Source organism: Nipponia nippon, unplaced genomic scaffold, assembly GCF_047370975.1.
Source record: "Nipponia nippon isolate SJK-2023a ecotype South Korea unplaced genomic scaffold, ASM4737097v1 scaffold_6, whole genome shotgun sequence".
Lineage (NCBI taxonomy): Eukaryota > Metazoa > Chordata > Aves > Pelecaniformes > Threskiornithidae > Nipponia > Nipponia nippon.
This window is the reverse complement of record NW_028262380.1, coordinates 25,548,531-25,575,234: the sequence shown is the minus strand read 5'-3', so window position 1 is coordinate 25,575,234 and position 26,704 is coordinate 25,548,531. Positions and strand designations below refer to the sequence as shown.

At 39.2% G+C, this 26,704-nt stretch overlaps 1 protein-coding gene across 10 annotated transcripts in view; it reads right to left on the bottom strand.

Moving 5' to 3' along the window:
* The window catches only part of TBC1D1 (TBC1 domain family member 1), a 117,343-nt gene that overhangs the window by 14,618 nt on the left and 76,021 nt on the right, over window positions 1–26,704 (bottom strand). For 7 of the 10 annotated variants that reach the window (XM_087736262.1, XM_087736260.1, XM_087736265.1 and 4 more), the window contains 5 exons: window positions 26,183–26,302; window positions 24,844–24,983; window positions 12,480–12,665; window positions 7,794–7,955; window positions 4,034–4,192 (listed from right to left, as the gene is read on the bottom strand). In XM_087736262.1, coding sequence (XP_087592388.1) covers window positions 4,034–4,192; window positions 7,794–7,955; window positions 12,480–12,665; window positions 24,844–24,983; window positions 26,183–26,302 — 767 coding nt within the window. The remainder of the gene's footprint in view (window positions 1–4,033; window positions 4,193–7,793; window positions 7,956–12,479; window positions 12,666–24,843; window positions 24,984–26,182; window positions 26,303–26,704) is intronic. The other 3 variants (XM_087736266.1, XM_087736267.1, XM_087736268.1) reach the window with 1 other exon arrangement.

The following is a 26,704-nucleotide window of genomic DNA, read 5'->3' as shown; positions in this document are numbered from 1 at the left end:
GCATTCAGTTCCTGAGCAGGTCTCCCCTGGCCAGGCTGTCACAGAGTTGAACACTACAGAAGAAATATTTCTAGCTTCCAAATGAGAAGGAGCTTGTCTTCCTTTGCAAAGGAATCCTCTGCCTGAATGACAAGTTATTACAGCACGGTCTAAAGGCAGACCTGTACTGCCTCACTCATGCAGCAAGGCTCCTTTCATGTAAGTCGTGAAGACAAGTTACAAGCTAAGCAAGAATAAAAATGCAAAGAAGTTCTAAAAAACAGTAAATGGATGAGGAGCAGAACTGCTAAACTCACAAGCTGATTTGTTTGAGTGCCCTGGTGATGACTTAACTAGGAATTTTAGCTTTTACTTAGGAGCAAACAACTCCTGGCCCTGCTGAAAAGAGACTCGAAATGAATTGTGATACCTCAAGAGCGCTGGAATGAGAAAGTAAGTACCTACTGCTTTATTTTTGCAATGTAATAAAACAAAACATAATTTTCTACTGTGTTCAGCAAACACTCAGTGATGAGTACAGTGGTTTCCTACGCTGATAGTATCTGGAAGTCAGTTTACCCTACCTTATTGAGAGAAGAAATCATTTACTGGACATGACTTTGGTGTTCAGGACCTGAAATCCCCAGTGCTGCAGTGGTTGTATAGGTGGGGCCACAAAAGGAAATACATAAAAAAGCGCTCAGGGAATTGTGGCTTTGTTCTTGTCCACATAATGAAACAGCACTGTGACACGTAAACTGGGCCAGGAAAGCGGCTGCTGTACCTTACCTCTGCATCCAGATGCACACTGCTGTCCTCACTCTCAGGAAGCACTATTTACAGCTGAAGATGCATCGATTCAACTAAGTGCAAGCAATACTATTACGGCTTTGGCTCATACTGTGTTAGCAAGATCTCTTTAGCTTAATTTGGGAAAGCTTTTTTAAATATTATACCCACATGTTGCAAGAACATAGGTTTTTCTCTCAAGGGGGAAGTGCATACTTTCAGAAGGATTCTTAAAGATTTAAGAGAAAACGCTTCTGATAGCCTGAAGGAACACAAGTCAGAACATGCAAATTCCTTCTAGCTGCCTGTCCAGTTATGCTGTCTGTTACTGTGCAGCACTACCCTATTTCCATGTGAATCACTATGAAACTAGGAAGTCTTCAGCTTCCTAGTTTCATCTTACTGAAATAATAGGGCCCAATCCTTCCCTCAGCTAACGGCCTAGCAAATAGCTCCCTGGCAAAAACAACACTTTGCATGAAAACCACCATGAAGTTACCAATTTGCCAACACATGCAGTCATTTGTTTCTACAAGCAGAGCACACGGCTAAGATGAGAAAGTATTTGTGTGCTGAACCAGGCAGAAAATATGAACAGCTTGCTGAGCTAGCAAGCCCCAATCTGCTGTGTGAGCCAGCCAAACTCAGACTGTGCTCCCTGCTGTCCAGGAATTGTCCCACCCCTCTCCCCTCTGCTGAAGGTGTTCAAACCCAGCACAAAACTATCCACCCCTTGCTGAGGCACTTCAGTGTGACAGAATCCCAGCCTTCACTGCCAGGTGTATCAATACCAGGTACGCTGACTTGACAGATAGGTACTTGCTAGTGAATAATCTCTTGTTGCACATAAATGTCTCTCTCAAAAACAACAGTCTGCTTCTGGCGCTGTGCGATCCAGGGGAATTTCTAGAATTGGTGTGACAAATTCTGGAGGGAAACAATTTACCTACATTGCAACTGCCTATTCCCAGCTGGCATTCAGGCTCCTTGGAGTGTTACTTTCCCCAGTGCCAAGTTGAAACCTGGCAGGCCAGTCAAGTAGGGGAAAGTGAAGGTGGCATCCACCATCACCCTCCCCACCTCAGCTCACGCCAGTTTCTGCAGAAACATGCCTGTTCTGCCAGATTCTTGTTTTCTATGCATTGCCTTGATATTTTGACTCACTTTGCCAAGTGTTGCAAAAACGGAAAAAATATTTACCATATAAAGCTTAGGTCACCATTTAAACTTGACAAATCTTCTCACAGTTCAGCATCCATGGAAGATAGTCTGCACATTGAGCTATTAAGAAATAGGTGCCCCTGGACAGCCCTGGGTATAGGTGATCCCTCATCAGGCAACTCTTCCATGTGGAGTAAAGGGGGTATAGACTTTCATTTGCAACGAAAAATACTCAAAATACTGTTTGAGTAGTTAAGAAGAGCAGAAGTATGATGGGACAACTCTATACTACTTCTTTACAGAAAAGACGTAAGTGAAAATAATATAATAGGTATTAATCATTCAGATCAAACCAAGTACAGATTTTCCCATAGATTTTTATCATTCTATCACACGACATTTGGTTACTTGCAGTGCATAACTTCCCCTGATGGAGTTTTTCATGGTAAATTCATTTAATCAAACTTAGTGATTATAGACGTCTCAAACTGTGCCACACAACTCCTCAGACCCAAACCACAAACCCCACAACACAAGCCTGTTGTAAGTTCTATCGTGCTCTGGAAGACATTATTAATTTTTTTCCTTTATTAGGAAAGAGCATAATGAACACTGAGTTCAGTGTGGGATTATCCCACACACAAGAGCTGGGATCCTCTTGGAAAAACACCAGCTCCTGGTTTCTCAGACAATAAACTGAATTAAAATATTGAAGAGAGGAGAAAACAATATCTTAAAAAATATCCACAACTGTATATTCATGAGGAGAATCGTAGATTATCTGTAAAAACTTACAGTTCAGCCATATACCAGTGAGGTGTTACAAACCTGCATCAGATGGCTTACATTCAAACACAAATACTTTTGCAAGGGTAAAGGTTAGACATGTGAACATCTGACTCAATGATCACATATGTTTGAATAATTACTGTCATGTTAGCAAGGCTTTAATGACTGCAACAGATTCCACAGAATACTTAACCCAGCTGAGGAGCAGCCATGCGCTACTTGGGGGCAGGACTGGAGAGAAAAGGGAACAGCCTTCATGAGGGAAGACAGAGAGGATGCCAAAAAGGACCTCTGTGAGGTCTATGAAACAAATGGCTGACTTGTGGGACTTTCTGAGATGGAGAGGTCGCTGGTACTGACACAGGCCTTAACAAAACCATCTGGCAGCAGCAGCAACCAGAGACAGTACCAATGTTTAATACCGATCCACATCTTACAGAGCATACTGACTTCTGGTCTTATTAAATGTTCCTGGGTTTTGTTATCGTCTTACTCTAGCAGTGGCAAGAGTCAACCAACGAAAGACAATCTCACACAAGGGAACTAAAAGAGATAAAGGAAGAGGACCAGGAGAAGTAAAAGGAAGGGTTAAGAACGGCATAATTGTTTTGAGGTATATGAAGACTGCTCTTTCACAATTATCTGGAGCAGCCTCTTCTGCTCCTACCCTAAAACAATCATTTAATTCCATTTAGATTTCCTTTCTCGTGTTTCCTTCTAATACTAGAAAAAACTTTTTCAGCTTTGAACAATAAATGTGAGGGAAAATTGAAAACTCTATTCAAGAAGACCAAAAGCCTGCCTGAAGCCCACCTACCAGTCATGTCAAATTTAAGAGCCTTGGTTCCTAACCCCTCTCTACTAAATTCAATGCACTATAGTATATGTGCCTCCACAGACCAATTCACTGTCCCTAAATCAGGAGCCAGCTACTGCTTAAAATTAGGCAGTGTGAATAACCTGCCTTAAAAAGAGTCAAGTCTGTACTTAAATAATGACTTCCTTTCTTGACAATTTGTATTCCATGGGCCGGTGGAGCTCACTGTCAGTATCTGAAATACAGATACATTACAGTTACATCTAGCGAACTCTTATTACCACATGTTGCAAAGGATCTCTGTGCTTGAAATGCAGATTTTGCATTTTCCTAATAGTGTCAAGTAATAGTTCCCCCTTATACCAGATTAAAAGCAGTTCTTACCAACAACCTATTATTAAATAGCGAGAGGCTTTTTGTGTGTTATCTTCTTTTATTTAATTCTCTTCCAGAGATCATAAAACCCTTATTTTAATTTCAGACCACTACTGTACTTACCTAGGTCAATAAGTATTGCATGTTGCTGGGAAGTTAGTTGTTTTAGGAGTTCTTTATAAGGTGTGTCCTTTGGTTGCTGTTTACTTGGAAACTGATGTTTGAGATGGTACTGCTCTGCTAGAAACTTCCAGATCTCCCCACGGTGGTGACGTGGTACTCCTGAGTGAAGAAAGTCATTAAAACAGTAATTTGTACTCATACTGAGGGTTCAGCTATAGTTGAGCTAACAGGATTGAGAAACTGAAGATCCATATCTGCTAGACATGCAAGCAGATTCCTATCTGCTAGATCCATATCTGCTATCTCCAGCAGACCATAAAAGCAGATCAAACTACAGTGCTTATACTTCTGTCCTGGTTTCAGCTGGGATAGAGTTAATTTTCGTCTTGGTAGCCGGTATGGGGCTGTGTTGTGGGTTTAGGATGAGAACAATGTCGATGATACACTGATGCTTTGGTTCTTGCTAAGTAGTGCTAAGCTGTTGCTAAATAGGTGCTAAGTGGCGCTCACACTGGTCAAGGACTTTTCAGCTTCCCCTGCTCTGCCAGGGGCACAAGAAGCTGGAAGGGGGCGCAGCCGGGGGGGGGGGGGGGGGGGGGGGGGGGGGGGGGGGGGGGGGGGTGGGGTGCTGACCCAGACTGGCCCAAGGGCTATTCCATACCATGTGACGTCATGCTCAGTATATAAGCTGGGGGAAGAAGAAGGAAGGGGGGGGACATCGGGTAGGATAGCGTTTGTCTTCCCAAGTAACCGTTGCGCATGACGGAGCCCTGCTTTCCTGGGGATGGCTGAACACCTGCCTGCCCTTGGGAAGTAGTGAATGAATTCCTTGCTTTGCTTTGTTTGCGTGCACGGTTTTTGCTTTGCCTATTTAACCGTTCTAATTTATTTTACTTCAATTATTAAACTGTTCTTATCTCAACCCACGAGTTTTCTCCCTTTTACCCTTCTGATTCTCTCCCCCATCCCACTGGTGGGGAGTGAGCGAGCAGCTGCGTGGTGCTTAGTTGCTGGCTGGGGTTAAACCTCGACAAGTTCCTCAACCAATAAAAGACATCAGCATCTTAACAGGAGGGATTTAAGGTAGAAACAGGGTGAGCTGCCTAAGTCTAAGGTTACTGCTTACATCAAGTCTGAGAAGTACTAGAAGAAGGAGCAAAAATTGCAGTACTTCTCTCTGAAAAGTTATATGCTTATCTCCCATTTTTCCATGTAAAGTACACAATAAAGCACTGCAATAGAACTAATTAACATTTTTCACTAATGTAGCACTGACACTGTTGTTAGGAGTAAGTTTTAGGAAGGTAGGATGCACACATACCAAAAGCATATACAACTACAAATGAGATGTGATCTAGAGACTACAACAGCAGGCAGATAATTAGAAAGCAAGTATTGTATTTCTAGTTTTGCTACTGGTTTGCTGAATGAATGTTACATGCAAAAATGTTTTAAAGCTTGAATTTCTTTCTCTATAAAAAGGGATGATGCTACTTAACTATTTCACATAGGTAATGGTAGCCTTCATTTGTATTTATATGCAAAGCACTGAAAGTAACAGAAAGGTTATTGTTACGTGCATACTTTATTCAGCACAAGACTAGCACTATTAAACCATATACACAAGAAATCAATACACTGTTCTTTGGGAAAGTATTCTGTCTAATCCATGATGTACTGGAACCAGATACTAGTTTGAGTAATTTATGGCTTAAAGTTTTTTGGACTGTTTTTTTCTTTTGGTATATATGTAACATATAGATGACAACAACAATAGGAGAAATCAAAATTGACTCAAGCAACAACTTAAATGGAAAGATAACAAAACATATTAGAGCAATTTCACTGCCTTCCGTCATATAAGCACAAAAGGATATGAATTTATCTCTGCAATACTTATTTTTACTACACTATCATAATCCAGAGGCAATTGCTTGAAAATGAAATGCTAGTAGAAACGTATAATATTTGAATCCACATCACAAGTGTATTTAGAGAATGTTTCTGTAAATTACTTTAGGGAACTTGAACCAATTATCAAAAAGTCTCCAAGATGAAACAGTGAGAGAAAGTGCTGTTTCAGACACTGAATGAGACAGGTTCTCTTCAGATACACATCTAAAATCCCATTAGCTTCAGTGAGGTTGAATGTGTCACATCAGGTAGAACTGGCTTAATAGTGCACATTTACAGCTGCAAAATTACAAATTAATTAAAATTCCCTTTAAGGAAGTAGTTCGATATAAAGTTTATCTCTGTATGCTGCATCATACATGTAAAATAAAGTATTTAGTTTACTACTTCCTAAATGAAAGATGCACTATATTTAAACATCTACTACAGTGTACATTATAGGTCAACAATATATTTTTGTTATCCTCATCTAAGCTCCATGCTTATTGAAACCTGCATTTCTTACCTGTTTGCCTTGCTTACTCAAGTTATTTTCAATGGTTTTAGTCTAAATTAGAACTTGCTAAACTCAATTTAAATGCATTTTTCATTTCTGTATATGTGTGAAATTTGACATCACTTCACACTAAGAACTATGACACAACTGGGCTCTAGAGAGCAGAGCATAATAATAGCATCAAGAGCTAGGGATAATTCCCCCATCTACTGGCTACTTGTATGTGCTTATTAGCAATCCACTAAGCAGGGTTTTATTTATTTATTTACTTCTTTTCCATCACTCCAAGTTTTTTAAGTTTTATTTTGAACTCTAACACAGGCCAGCATCACAGGACTATCAACAGAAACCAAGTTTTTCTCATGTTCAAATATTGACTGGCCAGAGCCCTTTACCTACATGAATGGAAAGAAACCTGTGATAATGAGCTTTCCTTAATCTGCAGACATTTGTGCTTCGGGTATTTGCTATTGTTAGAAATCTGGACTTACTTAGTCATCTTAAATGGACAATTTGGTTTAACTTGCTTGAATAATTGCATACAGGCAGGTGCAATATTTAAAATATTAAACTTTGCTAGTGGAGAATTCTTGACGCTTCCTTTACACACTGGAAAGCTTTGTATAGAACTATAAAAAACTCCTTGGAATAGCCATCTTCACCATCATACAGCACTCAGCATAAGGCTTTGGGTCCAACCATGCCACAAGTAACATTGAATAATAACCCAATTTCTTAGAACATTTAAAAAACATCCTTAGGTTATATTACTTTTGATGCAGTGGAGAGAGGGGCTGGTTGCTCAGCCCTGCAGTTGTGAGGAAGGCTGTAAGTGGTGTTTGCAGGTACAATGCGTTGTTGAACTCAGAAAAAAGGCAGTTCTACAGAGATATCCCTGTATACTGTTTGTATACACACACACTACCCAGGCTGGAACAGAGAATTTCCAGACAATAGTGCAGACAGTTTCTTCAGTTATTTACACAGTCATTTCTTTGGCATTATCCAGGCTTTTTTCTTTAATTATAACTTTTAATTTATAAAATCAGATTGCAACAATTGTAATACATTGAGGTACTGTACGAGTCTGCTGTAAGGACAAATGTTATCCGAAAATGAATACCGAGTACTGTAACCCCAGTAATACAATTGCAGCTACAGCTGAAAGGGACTGTTACTCGCACACACATAACCACAAAGATTCCGAACATTGTTACTTGTTCAGTCAGCAACCTGAGCAACAGCTCTAGTGAGAATCTGGTTATAAAGAGTGGCTAAGAGGTCACCCTATTCCTTTTCTAATACAATTTACATGCATTTCAACAACTCAAAATAACAAACTGTGCTTACCTTGCCCAACAGCAGCGTGTATTTTTTCCACATCAAATTTAATCTTTGACCTTCCAGGTGTACTCAACATTTTTTCCCAAATCAGAGTTACATCTTTTAAGCATGGTGTGATTTCTTCATAGTCAAGTTTCAGACGTCTGTTCTGCAAATTGTTTTCTGAAGCTAGGAAGTGATATCATGAATGTACCAGTTAATATTGTTTACTATTTGTAAAATGGATTAATTTACCTTAGAACTTCATCATGTAATCCACCTAAAATTAAACCCTATTAATTCTGAAACATTACATGTCTAAATTTTTGTGATTGTGGGGTGTTTGGGTTTTTTTTGTTGTTGTTTTTTTTTTTTTTTTAAGATATTATACGCAATATTAACTGTGTTTGGCCTGTTAAATTAAGTTCCTTACAGCTCATCAGCTCTTAAATCAGAAGAAACATGAGAGAGAATGACTAATGAAATAAAGGCAAGATTTTCCTAACAGGATTTTTCAGTTTCTTAAAAAGAATTAGTGCAGAAGACCTACACCAAATAAAAATACAGAACCAATATATTCATCTATTTCTTATGCATACAGCTCCATAATAGTACAGAAAATTTCAGAACCCTGAACACAAACAGGACTATGAACAGTATATATACATGAGGCTCTCTTAAAGTCTTCTCTGAAGAAATCAGAACGAGGGTCAATGCATACGTCAGTCTTAAATAGGACATTTTAGATCATCAGAGCTCCTGGAGCAGAGATGCATTGCAGTATTGGTGATTTTCTCAGATTACAATTTGTAAGAATACTGCACTGTATCTTCATACGTTATCTATAAGGGATTAAAAAAAAATAATCAATAGCTGGGAAAGCATCAAAGAACCATGGCAAAATTGAAAATGAATTCTGTAGCTGAGTGTTAATTCCAAAATTTAGAAGTGGAGTGAGAATTTCAAAGGGACTCCCGGCAAAGCTTTTAAGTTTTGTTTCGGCAGGGGCTTTTTAGTACTAGAATGTACCTGGAAAAAAGGGTTTATTAATGGCATTCACATCAACTAAATACTAAAACACCTTTTGGGACAGCGGATGAATTTGCGCAGGTCATGAGACTGAAAAAACAGAAGAGGTCTTTCAGCTCAGATGGAGAAAAAAGGTGCAGTGCTGATGGGAAAGGTGTCAGACATCTATTCCTAAAAGGCATGAAATACTGAAAGAAAATGCTGTAAGGAAACCAAGACAAAGCTACAAAGAGAGCACTAAGGAGTGATGTTGTCTCTGGTAAGTCTATGAAGAATTTAACAAAATGGGTGTTTCAGTTTTTTTAACTGGGCTGTAATGTGGCTGAGGACTCAACACACCTAATTCCAGGAGAAGAGTCCTGGGATACGGTCAGCAGCTCTCTACTTGCAAAAATGAGCAGAGCACAGGTTCAAAAGACATAAAGGACTGAAAAGGTTCTATAGTATTAAACAAAAATTAAAAAATACTTCTCCTCAATAATACCCATTGAGCAAATTACAAATAACACTATTTGGAACCACGTTTATGAGTGTTTCACGAAGTGACCATGATTTTTAATGAAGTTGCCATGATGTATTCACAGTACTTCATTGTTGTGATGATGCATTACTGTAATGCTAACAAGATACACTCATTTTGACGACATTCTGCCATACATCATAAGCCTACTGCTACATTTGATGATTTCACAGTATGAACACACAAGATCATACTCCTATGTGTGACAGTCTTGAGACAATCTATGTTAAAAGGATCTTACCTTTTGTTAGTTTAACTCGCCATTGTTTCTATGTTCAACTTGTTTATATAAATTTACTAAACAGTTAAAAATAACCTGAAATTTACATGGCCCATAATGGCACTAAAATAGCCAATGCACTAAGCTCATCTTGTTCTGAGATCTGTATCTGCAATTAAGGTTTTTTAGATTATCAAACTCTGAAAGCTGCAAAGCGTTAGCTTGTCCTGTACTTCCACTGGCTAAAACAAGATTCCAGATTTTTAAAATGGAAAAAGAAAAGAACTGTTTATATTTGGAAAGTGTCCACCTTACCTTCTTATCCTGTAGTTGTTTTCACATGTGAATGATTTCATTAAGTGAGGTTATGCATGTGAGTTATGATGATACCTAAGTGTCTGCAAGATCTGGACCTCATAGTATTTACTTTTAACATTTTCTAATTTAGTTTTTGACTTTTCACTTCGAAGTAGTATATTTAATTTTAAAACATGACTTTGGCTGCACGCGTACTGACACAGACTTTACCCATCCTGATATAGACAGCTGTAGCTTAATTTTACTCCTTAGGGTTTTTTTTATTCCTGGTTTCTTGTGGCTTTTGATTTTTCCCTGTAGATTATATTCAGTGTTTAACCACAGAACCATGTAATTACAAGCATTGACAGCTTTATTGTAGCTGTGTGTCCACACTGAAAGTGACCCTGTGTATCTAACTGTCAACTTCTTCACATTTTCTTCAGGTCAAATACAACATATTTATGTATTAGAATATTAAAAAAAACCAAACAAAACCAACACAGGCAGTATTGTATGAGGATAACTTAAAAATGGCATTTAAGTTTCAGCTTATATGAAAACAAACTCAGAGAAATCATTCAATATTCCACCTCTTGCAAACAAGTGTCTTCTGGTGCTTGGCAACTTTTCAGTCTTTTCAGACTTCTCTGGTTTATTCAGTCTTCTTATGCCACATGCAAAAATGTGACAGTGGGAATGACATGCAAGGACTGAGGAGAGAATATGCCTTCATCAAGAAGCTTATTTTAGCTACTGACGCTACCCAATTCCCAATATCACACTTAAGCATTATCAGTAAAGATGCAACATGCTGTACGTTTAATTGTAATTTTTTGTTCAGTATTGAACAGTAGTACTCTGAGAATTATTACTGCATGTAAAATATTTATTTTTACTTCCCACAGACAAAAGTATCAGAACATGTGGCTTTACATTACAGAGCTGTGCTCACTGGAGCATGGTCACCTGTTTTTTCAAGTACTGACTCACCATCTGAGCTCTTCATGCAGCAGCTACCTACGACAACTTCCTTACTCCACAGTGCATACTGCACAGCCTGGGTCTTCAGTCATTCCAACGCCCGCCTCATTCATTCACTAACTACCTTCAGACATGTTCATCTTAGTGAATTTGTGACAGTTTTGCAATTGTTTCTTTTGGGCAGACAAAATGGGAACAGCTGATTAAACTTGTTAAAATTTTTATGGATATTAATGTCCTGCAGTTGCCAAAAACTTGACTGCAGGCTGTAGATTCAGATAACTTGAAAATATAATAAGATAATTTAAAAAAAAATCAGGAGTATAAATACATGAAACAGAAAAAATTTATTTCTAAATGCTAGGTCCCATAAAAATTTCAAGTTACAGAACAACTTGATAGGAGCTCGTTTATGACAGCACTGCTCTAAGCTGAAGGGATTGTATAAATCATTGCTATCGGTACCTCTTTCTCCAGATGGTCTTGGCCCCTTAGCCAAGGGCGTTGTATATTTGGTATCCATTGCCATATTTTATTTTACTGGATTAGCAAATACATATGCTGGGAACATGCCTGTCACCTGTGGGGTTCTTAAGAAATTCAGGTATCAGGTGTCCTTCAGATATCAGGGTTGAAATAGGAGAGCTATACTACTAGGAGCAAATAGCCTACAATGTTCAATGTCTGAGAGAGGTGCTTTCTCCTTCTAGCCAGCAGCCCAAGTTTAAAGAAGGATTTCATGTTTGGTATCTTGACCGTTTCACACAGCCTGGCCCTTTTGCTGCACAGTTGTTCTTCCTGTAAGACAATCTTTCCTCAAGTTTACAAAAAGGCAAAGAAGAATTGCCATTTTCATGCCAGGTACCTCACACCTTGAGGATCCAGGTGCCTACTCCCTGCCTGAAAATCTAAAATCAGCCAGATAAACATTTCTGTCCTCATCATTCGTATCTTCAAAGGAGCAGTTCTCAAGGGCAAACACTTGTAATTCTATATGCAGCTGCTACAATAAAATGTGTATTTTTAATCAGCTGCATTTTATGTGTAAAAATTGCCACCACGACAGATTTGTTGCAGCTATGCATTCAGCCACAGAAAAATATCGGTTAAGAACAACTGCAAATCCCAGTTCCTCAAGCTCCTTCTCATCACCTTTCTGACTGATCTAAGCCACTATTGCTCCATACAAACCTTGCTTGCACAGTGTATGTACACAGACAGGCACCCATAGAAGTCCACAACCAACTCCTTAAGAACTTCAATTCAACTTCAAGACTGGTTAAACAGAACACTGCAATGACCAATACTTAGACAATGACCTATGGACACGAATGTAGAAAAGAAGTCAGTTCATGATAGTGATTGTGCTGAATTCCTTGTCAGAGCTTCTAGACACCAGACTAAAAAACCCCAGCCATGGTAAAACTAAAAGAATACCCATTAAGATCAAGTAAACAAATAATAAGGTGAAGTGATTAAAAAAAAAAAAAGTGTAAATTGTAACCTACACTAATGAGAGCTGAGGAAGATGTTGCTAAACTGATTTACCTGTATGTTCCTAAAATGTTTCATTAAGGCTTGGTCCAATCCACTACCAACGCCACAGAGCAAACCAAAAAGTGAACTAGTATTGCAGTAGGGTGTAACCAAGAACTTCACCAACCTTGTAACTTCTGGTTTTCTTTCTCCATTCTGAGGAGCAGTATCTGCTGAATAATGGCTTTCTTCCACAACTCGCGAAGCTCACGGGGTGTCCGTTTCCTTTCTTCTTTCACTGGCCCAAAGGGGCCATCTTCACACACTGGTTCCAATGGGGATCTCGGTGGAAGTTCTCCCAATTCAGAGTAATCTTTAAAAGAGAGAAGCTGTTGTGAACTACTTAAGATTTCATAAATAGGTGAACGAAGGGACACATTTTCAAAGATTGCATAGATATACATACATATCTACATACACACACGCATACACATACATATATAGGAGGTAGCAATACCAAGCAAGGTTTCCCAAATGACAGTTTCAAGCAGATTTACAAGCTGCTTCTGAACAAGAATCATATGGGCCAAAGCCTGGAACATTTTTTTCCTATAACCTGATAAAAGCATTGTACCATACACCGAGACTATGGCTTGCTAATTACAGCTTTACAAAGACAGAAAAAGGAAAAGGCAAGTTTGAGAAACTGCAAAAATACAACCTAGAGCTGAAACCTGGCATGACTCAAATAGCAAATCAAATCAAATATAGCACCCACATAATTTAAAGAATAATCTCTAAACTGTGTTTAACAAAGAAAACACACACCCTTAGCTGCACAAACACAACACCACCTAAGGCCATACAATGGGATGATTACCAGTTCTTAAAGTAAACAGCCAGAAAGGGAGACAGGCACCTATGACATGTTTGCTCTTACTTCTAATTTTAACCATGTCATAACTTTCTGCACTTTTTCTTTTGGCTTCTGCTGGTCTACCACAAAAGTTATCTTTTTGTCAAGCATGCAAGGTAATTCTAAGACAACTGAAAACACTACAAAAGAAAATGAACATTAAATAAATCTCAGGCAAACGGAAAAATCTTTTCTGTTTAGAGAAAGGGTAAACAACATTGTTTTTAATCAAGTTCTCAGCATAAGAAGCATAAGTTCTTATACTTCGTTTTCTTAATGCCTGCTGCAGTATCACTTAATTTTATCATTTTATACAGCTTCTCTGAAGGCTCAATAGTCTTTGATATAACCTGTATCTAGGAAAAAAATTACTCAATTCACTACCTTTAAAGTGAATGGTCAAAGCCACCCATCTCTTCCTACCAAATCCCAAGCGCAAAGCCATTGCAACAGCACTTCTCCTTCAGCCAAACCGAATGGCTGTGGAACGTCTCCCTGAGGACAAGCTGACCAGTTCTGCATGCAAGAAAATATTTTAAAATCAGTGCAACAAAAACCATTCCCCGGACTCTTCAGCCAAGGACAAGTACATCTGTGCATGCTATTTCAAACAGCTACTGGAGAAGGGACACTCCTGAAACTATTATTCTGCGTGGTAGCTCAGTGGTCCATTTCTTTATCGTTGGCTAGCACAGCGATAAAGATTTTGAATTAAACACACACACACACACACATTACCTCATCCCTACAAACTAACAAAATAGGAAGGTTTTCACCCCTTCAGAATCTGCCCCGAAAGCTTCCTTATATTGACTCACACGGTTCATATGCAGCTATTCTTTTCTTGTTTGTTGAAAGGCACTCGCACAACTAAGCTCAGATGACTAAATAAGAATGGAAATGTTCACAGCTGTTGGCTTCTGCTTTTCTAAGTTTTGCCACTGTCAATCTTTTCATCTCAAAGAGTCAAGGACAAATAGGGTGGGTCCAAAACCACCTGTTTCCATATACATTTATTTGTTTGTTACCACAGTTAAATTCAAGGGCTAAAATATACATATAAAAATAAATGCAACATTTTCAGCTAGCAGCACAAATTAAACCTTTACAACTTGCACTCTGGATATAAGTGTGGATACCCACACTTTCGGTATCTACAGGATTTCACAGAACAATGAACTTCACAAGAATGTGAATTAGGCAAAGGACAAATTTCACACTTTAATGATAATCACCATTTCTTGCAAAGAGAAGTAGGAAACACTGACAGATGCATTCAAAAATACAGCTGGTTATGAAAAATATCAATACAATGAAAAAAATGTATTATAAACCTTAAAAGGAACTGGGAAACATTAATTTGATTTTTTTCTTTACAAGTAAATGGAAAGACTTCCATGGGCTAAGATCTGCAATTATAAAAGAGGTTTAGGTAAATGCCATCAGGTAGAGAAGGAACACACACTTGATAATCCTCAACTCGCATTGACAATTAAAGCAAAATTATTTTGATTGTTGGTTTAGATGCACACACTATACTGTAAACAATGTTCTGTACACATAGTAGCTTTCATGCTGATTTTTCTTAGTGCATATTAAAGAACATTATAAGGGAAATGCTCTTAAGGTTAATGCTGGTAGAACTGCCTTAATTTGCTTGAATAAAATAAAATCATAAAAACATAAAAATACCATCTTGAAGGAAAGTTTTTCATTTTCTCTTAAGGCTGCATTACATGCACAAAGTAACATTTCCATAAGAAAGAGGAATTAACGAAAATGGTCACCAAACATTAACACAAAAAGTGAAAGTGATCCAGATAAGTACACCCTTATCCACTGCATGCTATCTGTAGTCTATTCACTTCTTACTGCATTCTTATAGCATCCAATATAGAATGCATGTACATCTTGGGGGAAACAAATCTCTTCTCACTCTACACATCCTGTCAGTGGTTTATGGATCTCCCTTGGAGTCAGATATGTATTCCGGTTTTATGCATGTATATATGCATGTATATGTTAGAAAATATCAGACTACCTACAGAGACAGTTTATGGTTACCCACTTGCAAAAAAACCAGGCTGCCAAAACATATGCAAGGAAATGGATTAAACACATTGCATTCCTAACGCATGAATGAACATATCCAAGACCTAAAATCTTCCTGTTTTTAACATGCACATTCTACTTTCTCAGTGTAAATTTTGTGGATTGGTCTTCAAGTACCAACTTAACAAAATATCACCTAATTTATTGGAGATGTTACTCACTTCTCGTCCTCCAGTGACCAAACTTACTGTGGCAAACACTTGAACCGCTGCAAAGCACTAATTACTCAAGTCCATGGTCCTGCTTCCATTTAGGCTGAAAATTTCTTGTCTATTACTGACTAACCTGATAAGATCAGTAGTCACTAATAGAAATTTAACTCAAAATGCTTAAGGCTATAAAAGAAAACAGAAAGGTTACAAAATTCTATAGGCTGAACAATTAGGATTATCAACCCCACCTCTAATTCTTCTGTGGAAGAGTCCTAGGCTTGATTTTGCCTTCCAAATGGCAGCTCCTTTTCTATCCTTCCTTTCTTCTTATCACTTGCGGACACTTAACAGAAAGTCTAAAGTCTACCCTGATAAAGTGCAACACATGCACAACCTGCCTTCCCTCCCATCTCCATGCTGGCAAGTAGCAGGATGTATAGAAACCAAAATGAACCTGTTTAACTGCTCAGGTGGCTTGTCTAAAGTTTACAGAGTTGCATCAGCTGTTTGGCTGGTAAAGGAGGCGGGGGAGGTGGAATGGGTAGGCAATCCCTCAAAGCGAAGTAAAAAACCAGACATTTGGTAAGTCAGCACTAACCCATGTCCATGAATATACAACAAGGTGATGGACAGACATGCCACTCAGCTCCCAGCTCCAGAACAGACAAGAGCAGAAATACTGTAACAAGAAACTGAGTATTTCATTATTATGCAGAACCGATCTGGAGGATAGCAGAGAAAGCAAAGATAAATAGTAGAGCAACTGAACTGTACGTAACTAGGAGCTCATGTTCCACTGAATCAAACTGCCGTGTGTTAAAATCCAAGTAATGCGCAGCCTTCAAAACCTTTGAGATTAGCAAGTGCACTTAAGCAGGATCTGAACACTTCAGCACACACTGAAAGACTGCTTCCCTGTTCATCTGTCAAACTCATCAGCTTTTGTTGACTCCTATTCCACATTTGACCTGTACTCCTTTCAAATATGTTGCTCCCTTCCCACAAGCTTCCACATAAAACTCTACCTCCATACATGGTACTTCTACAAGCCTAGCACACTTCTACTCTTTAAAGTTCAGGACTGGGCAAGTTGACTTGGTAACTATTATTATATTTTATCAACACACAAGTTATTTTCCATTTGAAGTTCATACCTTGGCTACCCTTTAGAATTACTCTTCGGCACAATGCACTTCTACAAGTCTGTGGGTCCAAACTAAGTATTCCTTGAGAAACAGTGTACTTCCAGTGCCTATGACAACGAACTGCAGATGAAACTGCTCATGAAGCAGATGGAAATGTTGCACAAATGTACTAGTGCATCCATACGAACCTCACAAGCACTGCTCTGATGCTCCCACCACTTATACTACCCAAGAAAGGAAAAGGCCAATAGGAACAATGGACCGAGATGGAATTTGTACAGCAGATCCATTCATTTTTACTCAGCTCTTTGGCTTCACATGGCAGTGCTTCAATCCTAAGATGCAGAGTATTGCTACACTCCAAAAGGATCAACAAATGCATTACACAAAACTCTCCTGTGCAAAGATGACACACAAAACAAAGTACAAAAGATTATGAAGAAAGCATCACAGTATACTGCTACCAGGGACCACACTAAAGAAAGTTTGTACATTAGAAGGTGGTGATTGACTGCAGTAGTAATTAAAACAGATGGTATTTGACTGGTAGTGATATAAACAGGAAATTTCATTAGCTACAGAAGAACTTACAATGAATATTGAGAATTTGCTGGGACCTGTGGGAGGACATTAAAGTATTCCAACACTGAGTTATTAAAATGTCACCTTAAACCTTATTTTTTAGGAAATTTCATTTGTAATTGACTAGAAAAAAAAAAATTGATCAATAGTTTCTTATTCAATCAATCTCAGTATTAAACAAGGCTTTCCAAAAACAAGAAGAAAAAATGGAAGCCCACTAAGAGGAACCACACACACAAAGCAAAAAACAATAGAAGTGACAAACCCACCTAAAAGCCTAAATTTTAAAAACATTCTTTCAGAAGAACTTAGTCTAACCAACCTCAAATACCAAAACCAAGAAAACAAGATTCATCTTTGACTAGAAACCGCAACACTTCATGTAGAAAAGAAGGACTTGTTTTATTTTTATAGGAAGCTACTAGAGAGGAGGCTCAAATATAATGCATTACCACCATCCTCACCATGGAGTTGTTTACACATGCCTCTCTAAATGCAGCATTTACCAGTCACATCTGCTCTCCAGGGTTAAGAAGTCAGGCAAGATATGGTGAGAATGTGGATGGAAGAATTCCATTAAGCATTTTATTTTCTGCATTGCCCTATTTTTCTTTGTTGCATTTTAAACATTACAAAATTAAGCTTAGCAAAAAACCAAGAGAATTTTCAGTGTCATGCAACATTAAATTGCCTAAAAGAAAGGACTTTCATAACATCCTTAGTTAGTTCTCTTCAGATCTTTGATTCAGGTAGTGCAACACCTTCTTTCATACATGATACAAAATTAAAGAGGAACTGGAAACTTCTGTACCCAAGGATATAATATTCCTATTAGTTCACACAGATGTCTGGAATATTTGACTTCATAACCAAATGTGGTAACATGACCAGGAGTCTTCTGTTACCAGAAAGCTTCAGATATGGAATCACAAGAAGCAACAAGTTCTTCTAGTCTGGCATACAACTTAAGGCAATGGCTGAATGAGGAATTCTTGAAAAATTGTGTATTTCAATACAGTTGATTAAAATCAGCTCTGAGAGATGCTTTGGAGTTTGATTTTTCTTTTAAAGCCAAGAGCTTCTTAAAAAGTAATCATTACCTCCAAATTCACCCCATTTACTAATATTATCAAGCCCTGAGAAATGAATGCCCTAATATTTCAATGGGCACAGATGCCGTCACACATTATATGGGGTACTTACTCCATATAGCCAAGCTCCTCTGCTGCAAATCAAGATTATGAGCATATACGCGCTCTGAGAGGGACAGAACTGGGTAATTAACTCTAATTAGCTGGCTTTAATACAGCATTTACAAAACTAGTCATTAGTTAATTAATAATAATTTTGTTGCAAAAAAACCCCATTAAAACAGTATTGGAGGACACGTTACAAATAATTTACACCACATGAACATTTTAAGTATAGAATGCTAAAGTAACAGTTTACAGTATTTGCAATACTACTACAAAATTATTTAAAAAATATTTTTGCTTAAATAATGGAAGAGAGATAACCCTCACCACAAAGCACATAAACAGGTAGGTAGGTGCTAACTAGAACTGGTTTTAAGAATAACAGTTCTTCAAATCCAAACTTTTCTTCAGCACTTAAGATTTAACAGTTTGCTACCTCTGTCTGCCAGAGACTGAAACCCAATTCATTTCAATGAACGAATCAAGTTTTTTTTCCTGTACAGAGATACTTGTACTTTCTAAAAGAATTTTTTTCTGCAAGTCAAGTTGTAAAATACTATGTAGTTGTTCTGTCTAAAGTTCAGTTTTTTTATCTGAATCTATTTTCTGAGTACTGCTACGCAATACCAAGCATCTCATTCCTCCGAACTGCAACTTCTTTCACTGTTCAACATGTAACTCCACCCCACTGCTCACCTTAAAACAAATCACCCATTCTCCAACCTAAAACTGACACAGCTGTTATAAAAATCTTGCTGTCTACTGCCAACAGCACTCCCACAGCAAGAAAGCTCACAACAAGCACCATCACTTTCCCACCATTTACTTCAGAAAACTATTCACACCCTCTTTAAATTTAGCACTTAACTTTACTCTGCTGGGAGTTTCTAACAATCTGCAAAACAGTTCTCCCACTATGAACAATTCTGAACAGTCAATATGTGAAAATTGTAGTGAAAATAGTCCACTGCACAGAGATTTGTAGATGCTGAATAAAACTATGCAAATACCCTGCTGCACTGCAGCGCAAGGTGAAGTTTCATGATCACTCTGCACTGATCCGTGTCCTGCTCCTGAGCAGGATAAGAGCACCCACCCTCGGCTTCCAGACACGGGTCCCTGCCTGCCTCCCTGTGCCTGCCCAAGTGCTTGTGTAATACCGCCAGTGGGACTAGAAAACTGTTGCAACTGAAAACTAATCACCTTTTTTGAGTGACCCCACACTTCGGCTGATTTAAAATGATCATCAAATTGTTCCTTTCACCTTTTTACCAGTGAAGACAGAGAACTAGGAAGTCCTAAACCATTTGCATAGCCACAGAACGAGGCTCTTGTTAGAGACTCTACAGAAGTATGAAGATCTGGCTGCAAGTAGGGTGGGCATATAGGTATAAAGGTAAAAATCAAAGAACTGAAGAAACACTTTTATTACTTAAAATGTTGAAGACAGTGAGTGGGAGAGCCAGCATGAATTTTGTGTACTCATATATAGAACACAGGCCAAAAAAGCTTTAGAAAAAGAGATTAATGAAAACCTTCTTTCAAAAGAAATATAGTACTGTAACAGATGAAAGCGTGATCCATTTTGTAAGTGACCTGTGCTCCTCTTTTTCCATCTCTCCACTCTGCAGGATACAACACTCATTCCAGCCCACAAATAAATAAAAAAGAAAAATACCAGACGACAAGACACTGAGTGTGTCTCAAGGTGGTTGTGAGAGAAACGCTGCCCTCCAGTGCTCCACACCACCCACAGCAGCACAACCGTTCCTTGGGAATCATAGAATCATGAAGGTTGGAAAAGACCCTTAAGATCATCGAGTCCAACCGTTAACCTATCACTGCCAAGTCCATCTATACCATGTCCCCGAGCACCACATCTATCCGTTCTTTAAATACCTCTAGGGATGGGAAGCGGCAAACAGCAGGAGATGAGGTTGGACATTTGAACTGTAGCTTGCTACAATAGAACGAGCATAAGTCAACCCTGGAAACCTCCAGCTACCAGCTGGAAAGCAATAAAAAGCTCTACAGATCATTTCACCTATGCAGAAAATCCTTTCTAGATCTCCAAACTGGAGATCAGCCTCATCTCCAGGCTCCCCAGAGATCACCTGTCTGTCCTGCCAGGCAGAAAATTCTATAATGCTTCTCCAATGTGCTTCATTGTAAAGTTATGTATAGAAGCAGGGGAAAATAGTGGGGCAAAGGGAAAGTGCCAGCACCCACAAAAGCAGGAAGTGGCTGGAAGAGGGCCTGCACATGGGACATTGCTCCCATAACAACCAAAAGTAATGGTTTCCTGTACTGCAGCCTTTCTGTTGTCTCAGAGCCCTCGCTTGCCTGAGCGTGGCTGCATTGAGTCTAGTCATCAGCTAAGGCAGGAATCTCAACCAGCAGGAAAAAAATGGCTTTCTAGTGTATCTATTTGCAATATTTTTTTAAACTCTACTGATTTAGGACTGTTTTTCGTTTTACTCCTGAACTAGTAAGAAATAAACACCCTCCATGTATAATAAAACCCTCCTTTTAAATAATGGTGTCTGCAAAACAAACAGCGTGATGTCTGTCTGGTAATACATGCTGCAACCACCAAAGCAGAGCCAGCCATCATTTCTCTCCAGCTGAGCTACAGGAAATGAAGTTTTAGCTCAAACTACTTATGAGCACCTCCTAAAGAAGTAAAGGACCCAGAAGTGCAAGACAGTGGGACTCAAAGAGCTGTCAGCTTCATGTGGGAACTCAGGACACTAGACATCTCTCAAGTTCAGAACCTCATAAGATTAAGCTCAAACTTTCTGGAAAAGCTATGTACCAGTCGTCTGGGTTTTCTTTCTTTCTTTTTTTTAAACTTTTAGTAAATACACCTTCATATCCTGCTGTGTTAACCACACAGAGTGGCAATGAACACGATGCATCTTGAGACTCAGCTCACCACTTGACTATACAAACGGAATTGCAAATGTCAGGATCTAGATCTTTTTGTGTGTATAAAGCTTAAAGTTGTGTCTATTTCTTGTGACATCTTACACATGCATATTTACTGATTACAACCCAAAGAAGCTACAGCCACAGAGCAGTTTCATTTTGTTGACAGTGCCTGCCCACATGTGGTCAAAGCAACATGTAGTTCAGGCATACTGGTGGATTTTATGTTTAATACAAAGTTTAGTAAACCAGCCTATGCTAAACTTGAAAAACTTTATATCTCTGACTCACAGAGATCTGGGTCTCTTGGTTGGCTGACTTACCAACTTTTAAAAAATCCCTAGCTTTTTTTCTTACAGCTCTCCTGCAGAGTACCCTGGAGTGGTGTGTGGGCTATTGAATGGAGAAATTGGTCAGTGGAGTCACAGTGTATAAAGAGAAACTCATGAATGTTCCCTTGCTTCCCTCTCTTCATGCTTACTTTTGCAGAACATGACAAAACATGTTATCTTTAAAACCTTCCTTGCCCTCTGTCCAGTTTGGCTGAAATTGATCTTTTGGTGATACATCAGCTGTTTGCATAAATTCTTGTTTCCAAAGAAAATCGGTCTAAAAAGAGTGAGAAAGACTTCTAAAAAAAAAAAAAAATTACAGGTAACTTATCAAATCCATAAATCCCATTGCACGTGCTGCTTCTCCTTCAGAGAATATGAAAGAAAGAGGAACAAGATCATGAATGGTAGCTAGTTACATTTACTTTGAACTACAGAGGTTACTAAGTTAACTGTGATGGTGAGTCCAATGTAAGATCATCTGTACAGCAGCTCTCTTAAAGGCTACAAAGACTGGATCATGAGTGAGTATCCTTTACTGCTGTGGTGGGTTGACCCTGGCTGGATGCCAGTTGCCCACCAAAGCTGCTTATCACTCCCCTCCTCAGCTGGAGAGGGGACAGAAAATATAACAAAAAGCTCATGGGTCGAGACAAGGACAGGGAGATCATTCACCAATTACTGTCACGGGCAAAACAGACTCAACTTGGGGAAATTAGTTTAATTTACTACCAATCCAAGTAAGGTAATGAGAAAATAAAAACTACATCTTAAAACACCTTCCCCCCACCCCTCCCTTCTTCCCAGGCTTAACTTTACTCCCGAGTTCTCTACCTCCTCCCCCACAGCAGTGCGGGGGGACAGGGAATGGGGGTTGTGGTCAGTTCATCACACATTGTTTCTGCTGCTCCTTCCTCCTCAGGGGGAGGACTCCTCACACTCTTCTCCTGCTCCAGCGTGGGGTCCTCCATGAACTTCTCCAACGTGGGTCCTTCCCATGGGCTGCAGTTCTTCAGAAACTGCTCCAGCGTGGGTCCCTTCCATGGGGTGCAGTCCTTCAGGAACAGACTTCTCCAGCATGGGTCCCCCATGGGGTCACAAGTCCTGCCAGCAAACCTGCTCCAGTGTGGGCTCCTCTCTCCATGGGTCGACAGGTCCTGCCAGGAGCCTGCTCCAGCAGGGGCTTTCCATGGGGTCACAGCCTCCTTAGGGAGGCTCCCGCATGGGGTCCTCCAGGGGCTGCAGGTGGACATCTGCTCCACCATAGACCTCCATGGGCTGCAGGGGGACAGCCTGCCTCACCATGGTCCTCACCATGGGCTGCAGGGGAATCTCTGCTCCGGCGCCTGGAGCACCTCCTCCCTCTCCTTCTTCAGTGACCTTGGTGTCTGCAGAGTTGTTCCCCTCACATATTCTCACTCCTCTCTCCCGCTGCAAAATGCGCAGGTTCTTCCCCATTCTTAAATATGTGATCCCAGAGACGCTACTACCATTGCTGACTGGCTCGGCCTTGGCCAGCGGCGGGTCAGTCTTGGAGCCAGCTGGCATTAGTTCTATTGGACACAAGGGAAGCTTCTAGCAGCTTCTCACAGAAGCCACTCCTGTAGCCCCCCCCAGTACCAAAACCTTGCCATGCAAACCCAATACAACTGCCAGAAATGTTCCAGGAGATGCATGAAAAGCCAAATGGAAAAACCCAATACTTGTTATAAATAATAAAAAAAAACCCCTAACTCTGAGTTTTCTCGCTCTGTTCATAAATTGAATATGTACATTGGAACAAAAACAGAAAAAGAAAACAAAAGTGAAGAAAAAGGCCAGATATTTTAAATTGCTCCTCCTATTAATAGCACTTCCTGTTTTCCATTTTGGCCACACTTGTATCTCCAACTATTCTGCTTATCCAGCTGTAGGTTGTTAAGATTGTATCTTGTAGCTATTATGTTTCAGAGGAAATACTTGGATAGACAATTTGGGGTTTCTTTTCCTATTTAATATGGGAAGGTTTTGTGGCTTTCAAAACTAAGTAAGACTATTTCCAGTCATAGAAAGATTCATCAAACCTGCGAAAACAGTAGCTTCACAGAACAGCTAAGGTTGAACAGCTCCTTCATCTGCCTTGAAGTATACGAGAACATTTCACATGTGTGTTTACACAACATGCTCTTGAGATCACTTCGTTTTGAAGCACACTAAATTTGAGAGGCATCTATGCCCATATACAGCTTACCCCATCATCAGTCAAAATACGTTGCAAGCAATGCATTAATGACAGAAACAGTTTGGTTATGTGCTGTGTCCAATTAATCAAGGTCTCTCTTTAAGATGCAAGAAAAACGTCTCAGTGACATTAAGATGGTTACTTTTTACTACATTTACTATAATGTACTGTTCCCTCCTGTTCCCTTACACTTTTTCTTATTTCTTATATGATGACTTTAGAGATCAGTCAGAAGGTAGAGCTTGCAGAGCTCAAGCTGTGAAATTCAAACTTCAGTGAGCCAGAGACCATTATCTACAGACACAAGCTTCTCTGAGGCATTCTTGGCCTCAGCATGTGCTGTACTATCTGGCTCACATAAAGCGAGATGCATAAAATTATGCACCCGGATGCTCATGTGCAGTGATTTTTTTCTAGTCTGTGGTTCTTTAGCTCTACAGAATTTCAGGAAATAAATATGAGAACAGTAGATAACTATGGCTCAAGTGGCAAATGACTGTATCACAGACTGGAGCAGTATACACAAGGTCAAATTCAGCCTGGTATGAAATACATGCTACAAAACCCAACTGAGGTCATAAAAGAAATTCAATTCCTTCTGCTAGGCCTGGATTTTTCTAGTCCATAATTCTATACTCCAGCATGGAAAGATGAAACGGAAGCATCGCCTTTTCTTTCTTTGGTGATACATTTTTTTTTCCCAGAACTCATTAAAATAGCACACATAAAAATAATTTCTTCTCTGGTTAGTTAATTTGACACAGTCAGAACTATGTTACATATGAAGCTGCAAAATAAAGACTCAACAGCTGATGAGCTTGGCATGACCAAAAAGTAGGTGGGAAACTGCAAAGACAGTACAAACAGAGCATTAGGCAAATATGTCTGCTTGGTAGACAAAATGATCCACACTTCACAGACTACATCCACTAACAACATTCATGGGAGCAAATAAACACAGACTTACCATCATATCGGCTGGGAGAATCACATGCTTTCTGAGGGGTTGCCACTCGCAGGAATATCTGTTGCCTCCATGAATGCCGCCGAGTCCTTACAGGGCTGTCCGCGCCAATGGCCTGCTGGCTGTGTTTGGATTCGTAGTCGCTAAAATGCCAGAACACAGAGTGGCTTGTGAGTAGGTTACCTGAATCTGCTAGTAACAGTGACACAGTCTTCAGTGAATACAGTAACACGAACCATCAACTAAGGAGTGCAGTGTGCTGTGCACATGCTGGGTCAAGCTCTCAGTGTTAGGTAGGTGAAGCTTGCTTTGTGGCAGTAGGCTTATACAAGGCTGCAAACATTGCTCAGGTTCACCAAAAGTGACTGGCAGTTCTGTGCAATCTGCTTTCTCCAGTTTTAATATTCTCCAGTTTTAATTAATTTTCAGCTTTCTTTGCAGCAGTGTATTAAACACAACACATTAAAGACACATACACCATAACGTATCTTTACCATTCTGCTATTCAAATGACATCCACAAAATCTAGCAATTATTCATAGGAGACACAAAGAACTGCTGATGCCTTTTATCAGCACACATCAAGGAGTTTTATAAACACTAACTGAACTTCCAACCTTCTGTGAACTGGATATGCAATATATTCCTTCACAATGCAGACTTGGAGCAAAACTTTTAACCTTTGTGTTCGCAAGTCACCATTTAAAATAAGCAACAAACTTGGGAACAGTATCCAGGGACCTTGGATGTTACTCCTTTGATGTAATCCACAAACTACATACAGTGGTTTTTATTCAGAATATAAAATGAAACAGTGAACAGCAATGCTGTTTTCCTATTAAAAATCCCACTAATAACTTTCACCCGTTACATCTTTAAACTATTCATTGCTTTATTCCAGCCATTGGCTAAATGGTTGCATGAGTCTTTGCTGAAGCTGAAAGGGATAAATGAACTTCAAATAGCTCTGGCAGCAACTGGAAGGAGCATTTTACAGGCCATCCTCTCCTTCCAGTTTGAGGACACTGACATTGCTTAGGGTGAACCATGTATATTCTCTTATCTGAAAACTTCTAATATAATCCTTTGGCAGGAATAATCACAGAAGTATATCGATGGAAGTTGCATGACCATTACAACATCAAAATGGCTAAGTTCTGCAATCTTAAAGGGAGAGGAGACCGGGATAGCTCCATCCTTTTCTGCAATCACAGGCAGAATACATGCAAGTGAACTGTTGCACAGATCAGGTTTCGCAAGTGTGAGAAGCACTTGAAAAATTTCAGGCAAAGAAACCTTTGAAAATACAGTTTTACCTTCAGGCTTTAAGAAAGAGCCCTACCTTGTTGTGCTCCTAAAGTCAGAGGTGTTATTTTCATCTACAGGAGCCAGAAATTTTAAGAAATTTGGCACAGAAGAGGAAGAATGAAGCTTTTTCCTTAAGGCAGTACGATAGGAGATGCTGAGAGTGCAGTTGGGAAAAGTACAGTTTAGAACAAAGAAGTATAAATCCACAGAATAAAAATAATACATACTGCTAAGTTTCAAACAAAAAGCAGCTAAATCCTGAAGGCCTGAATATCAAGGAAACCAAAGTCAAAACTGAAACTGCTAACAAAGTGCTACTTTGAAATACATATTTGTTTGGACAAACTAAAATGTTCCAATAAAAATAAATGTACTACCAGTAAAGTTATTATTCTTTGCTATATCCCAAGATTTTTAGTGCATGTGTCAAGAAAATTCCTTTAATCTAATAAGAACTGATGCCAACTTTATCATTGCACATTTACTTAAATATCAGTTTCAACGATTGACTAAGTTTGGGGGAAAAGGTTAGGAAAAGCTGACACTGATAATCATT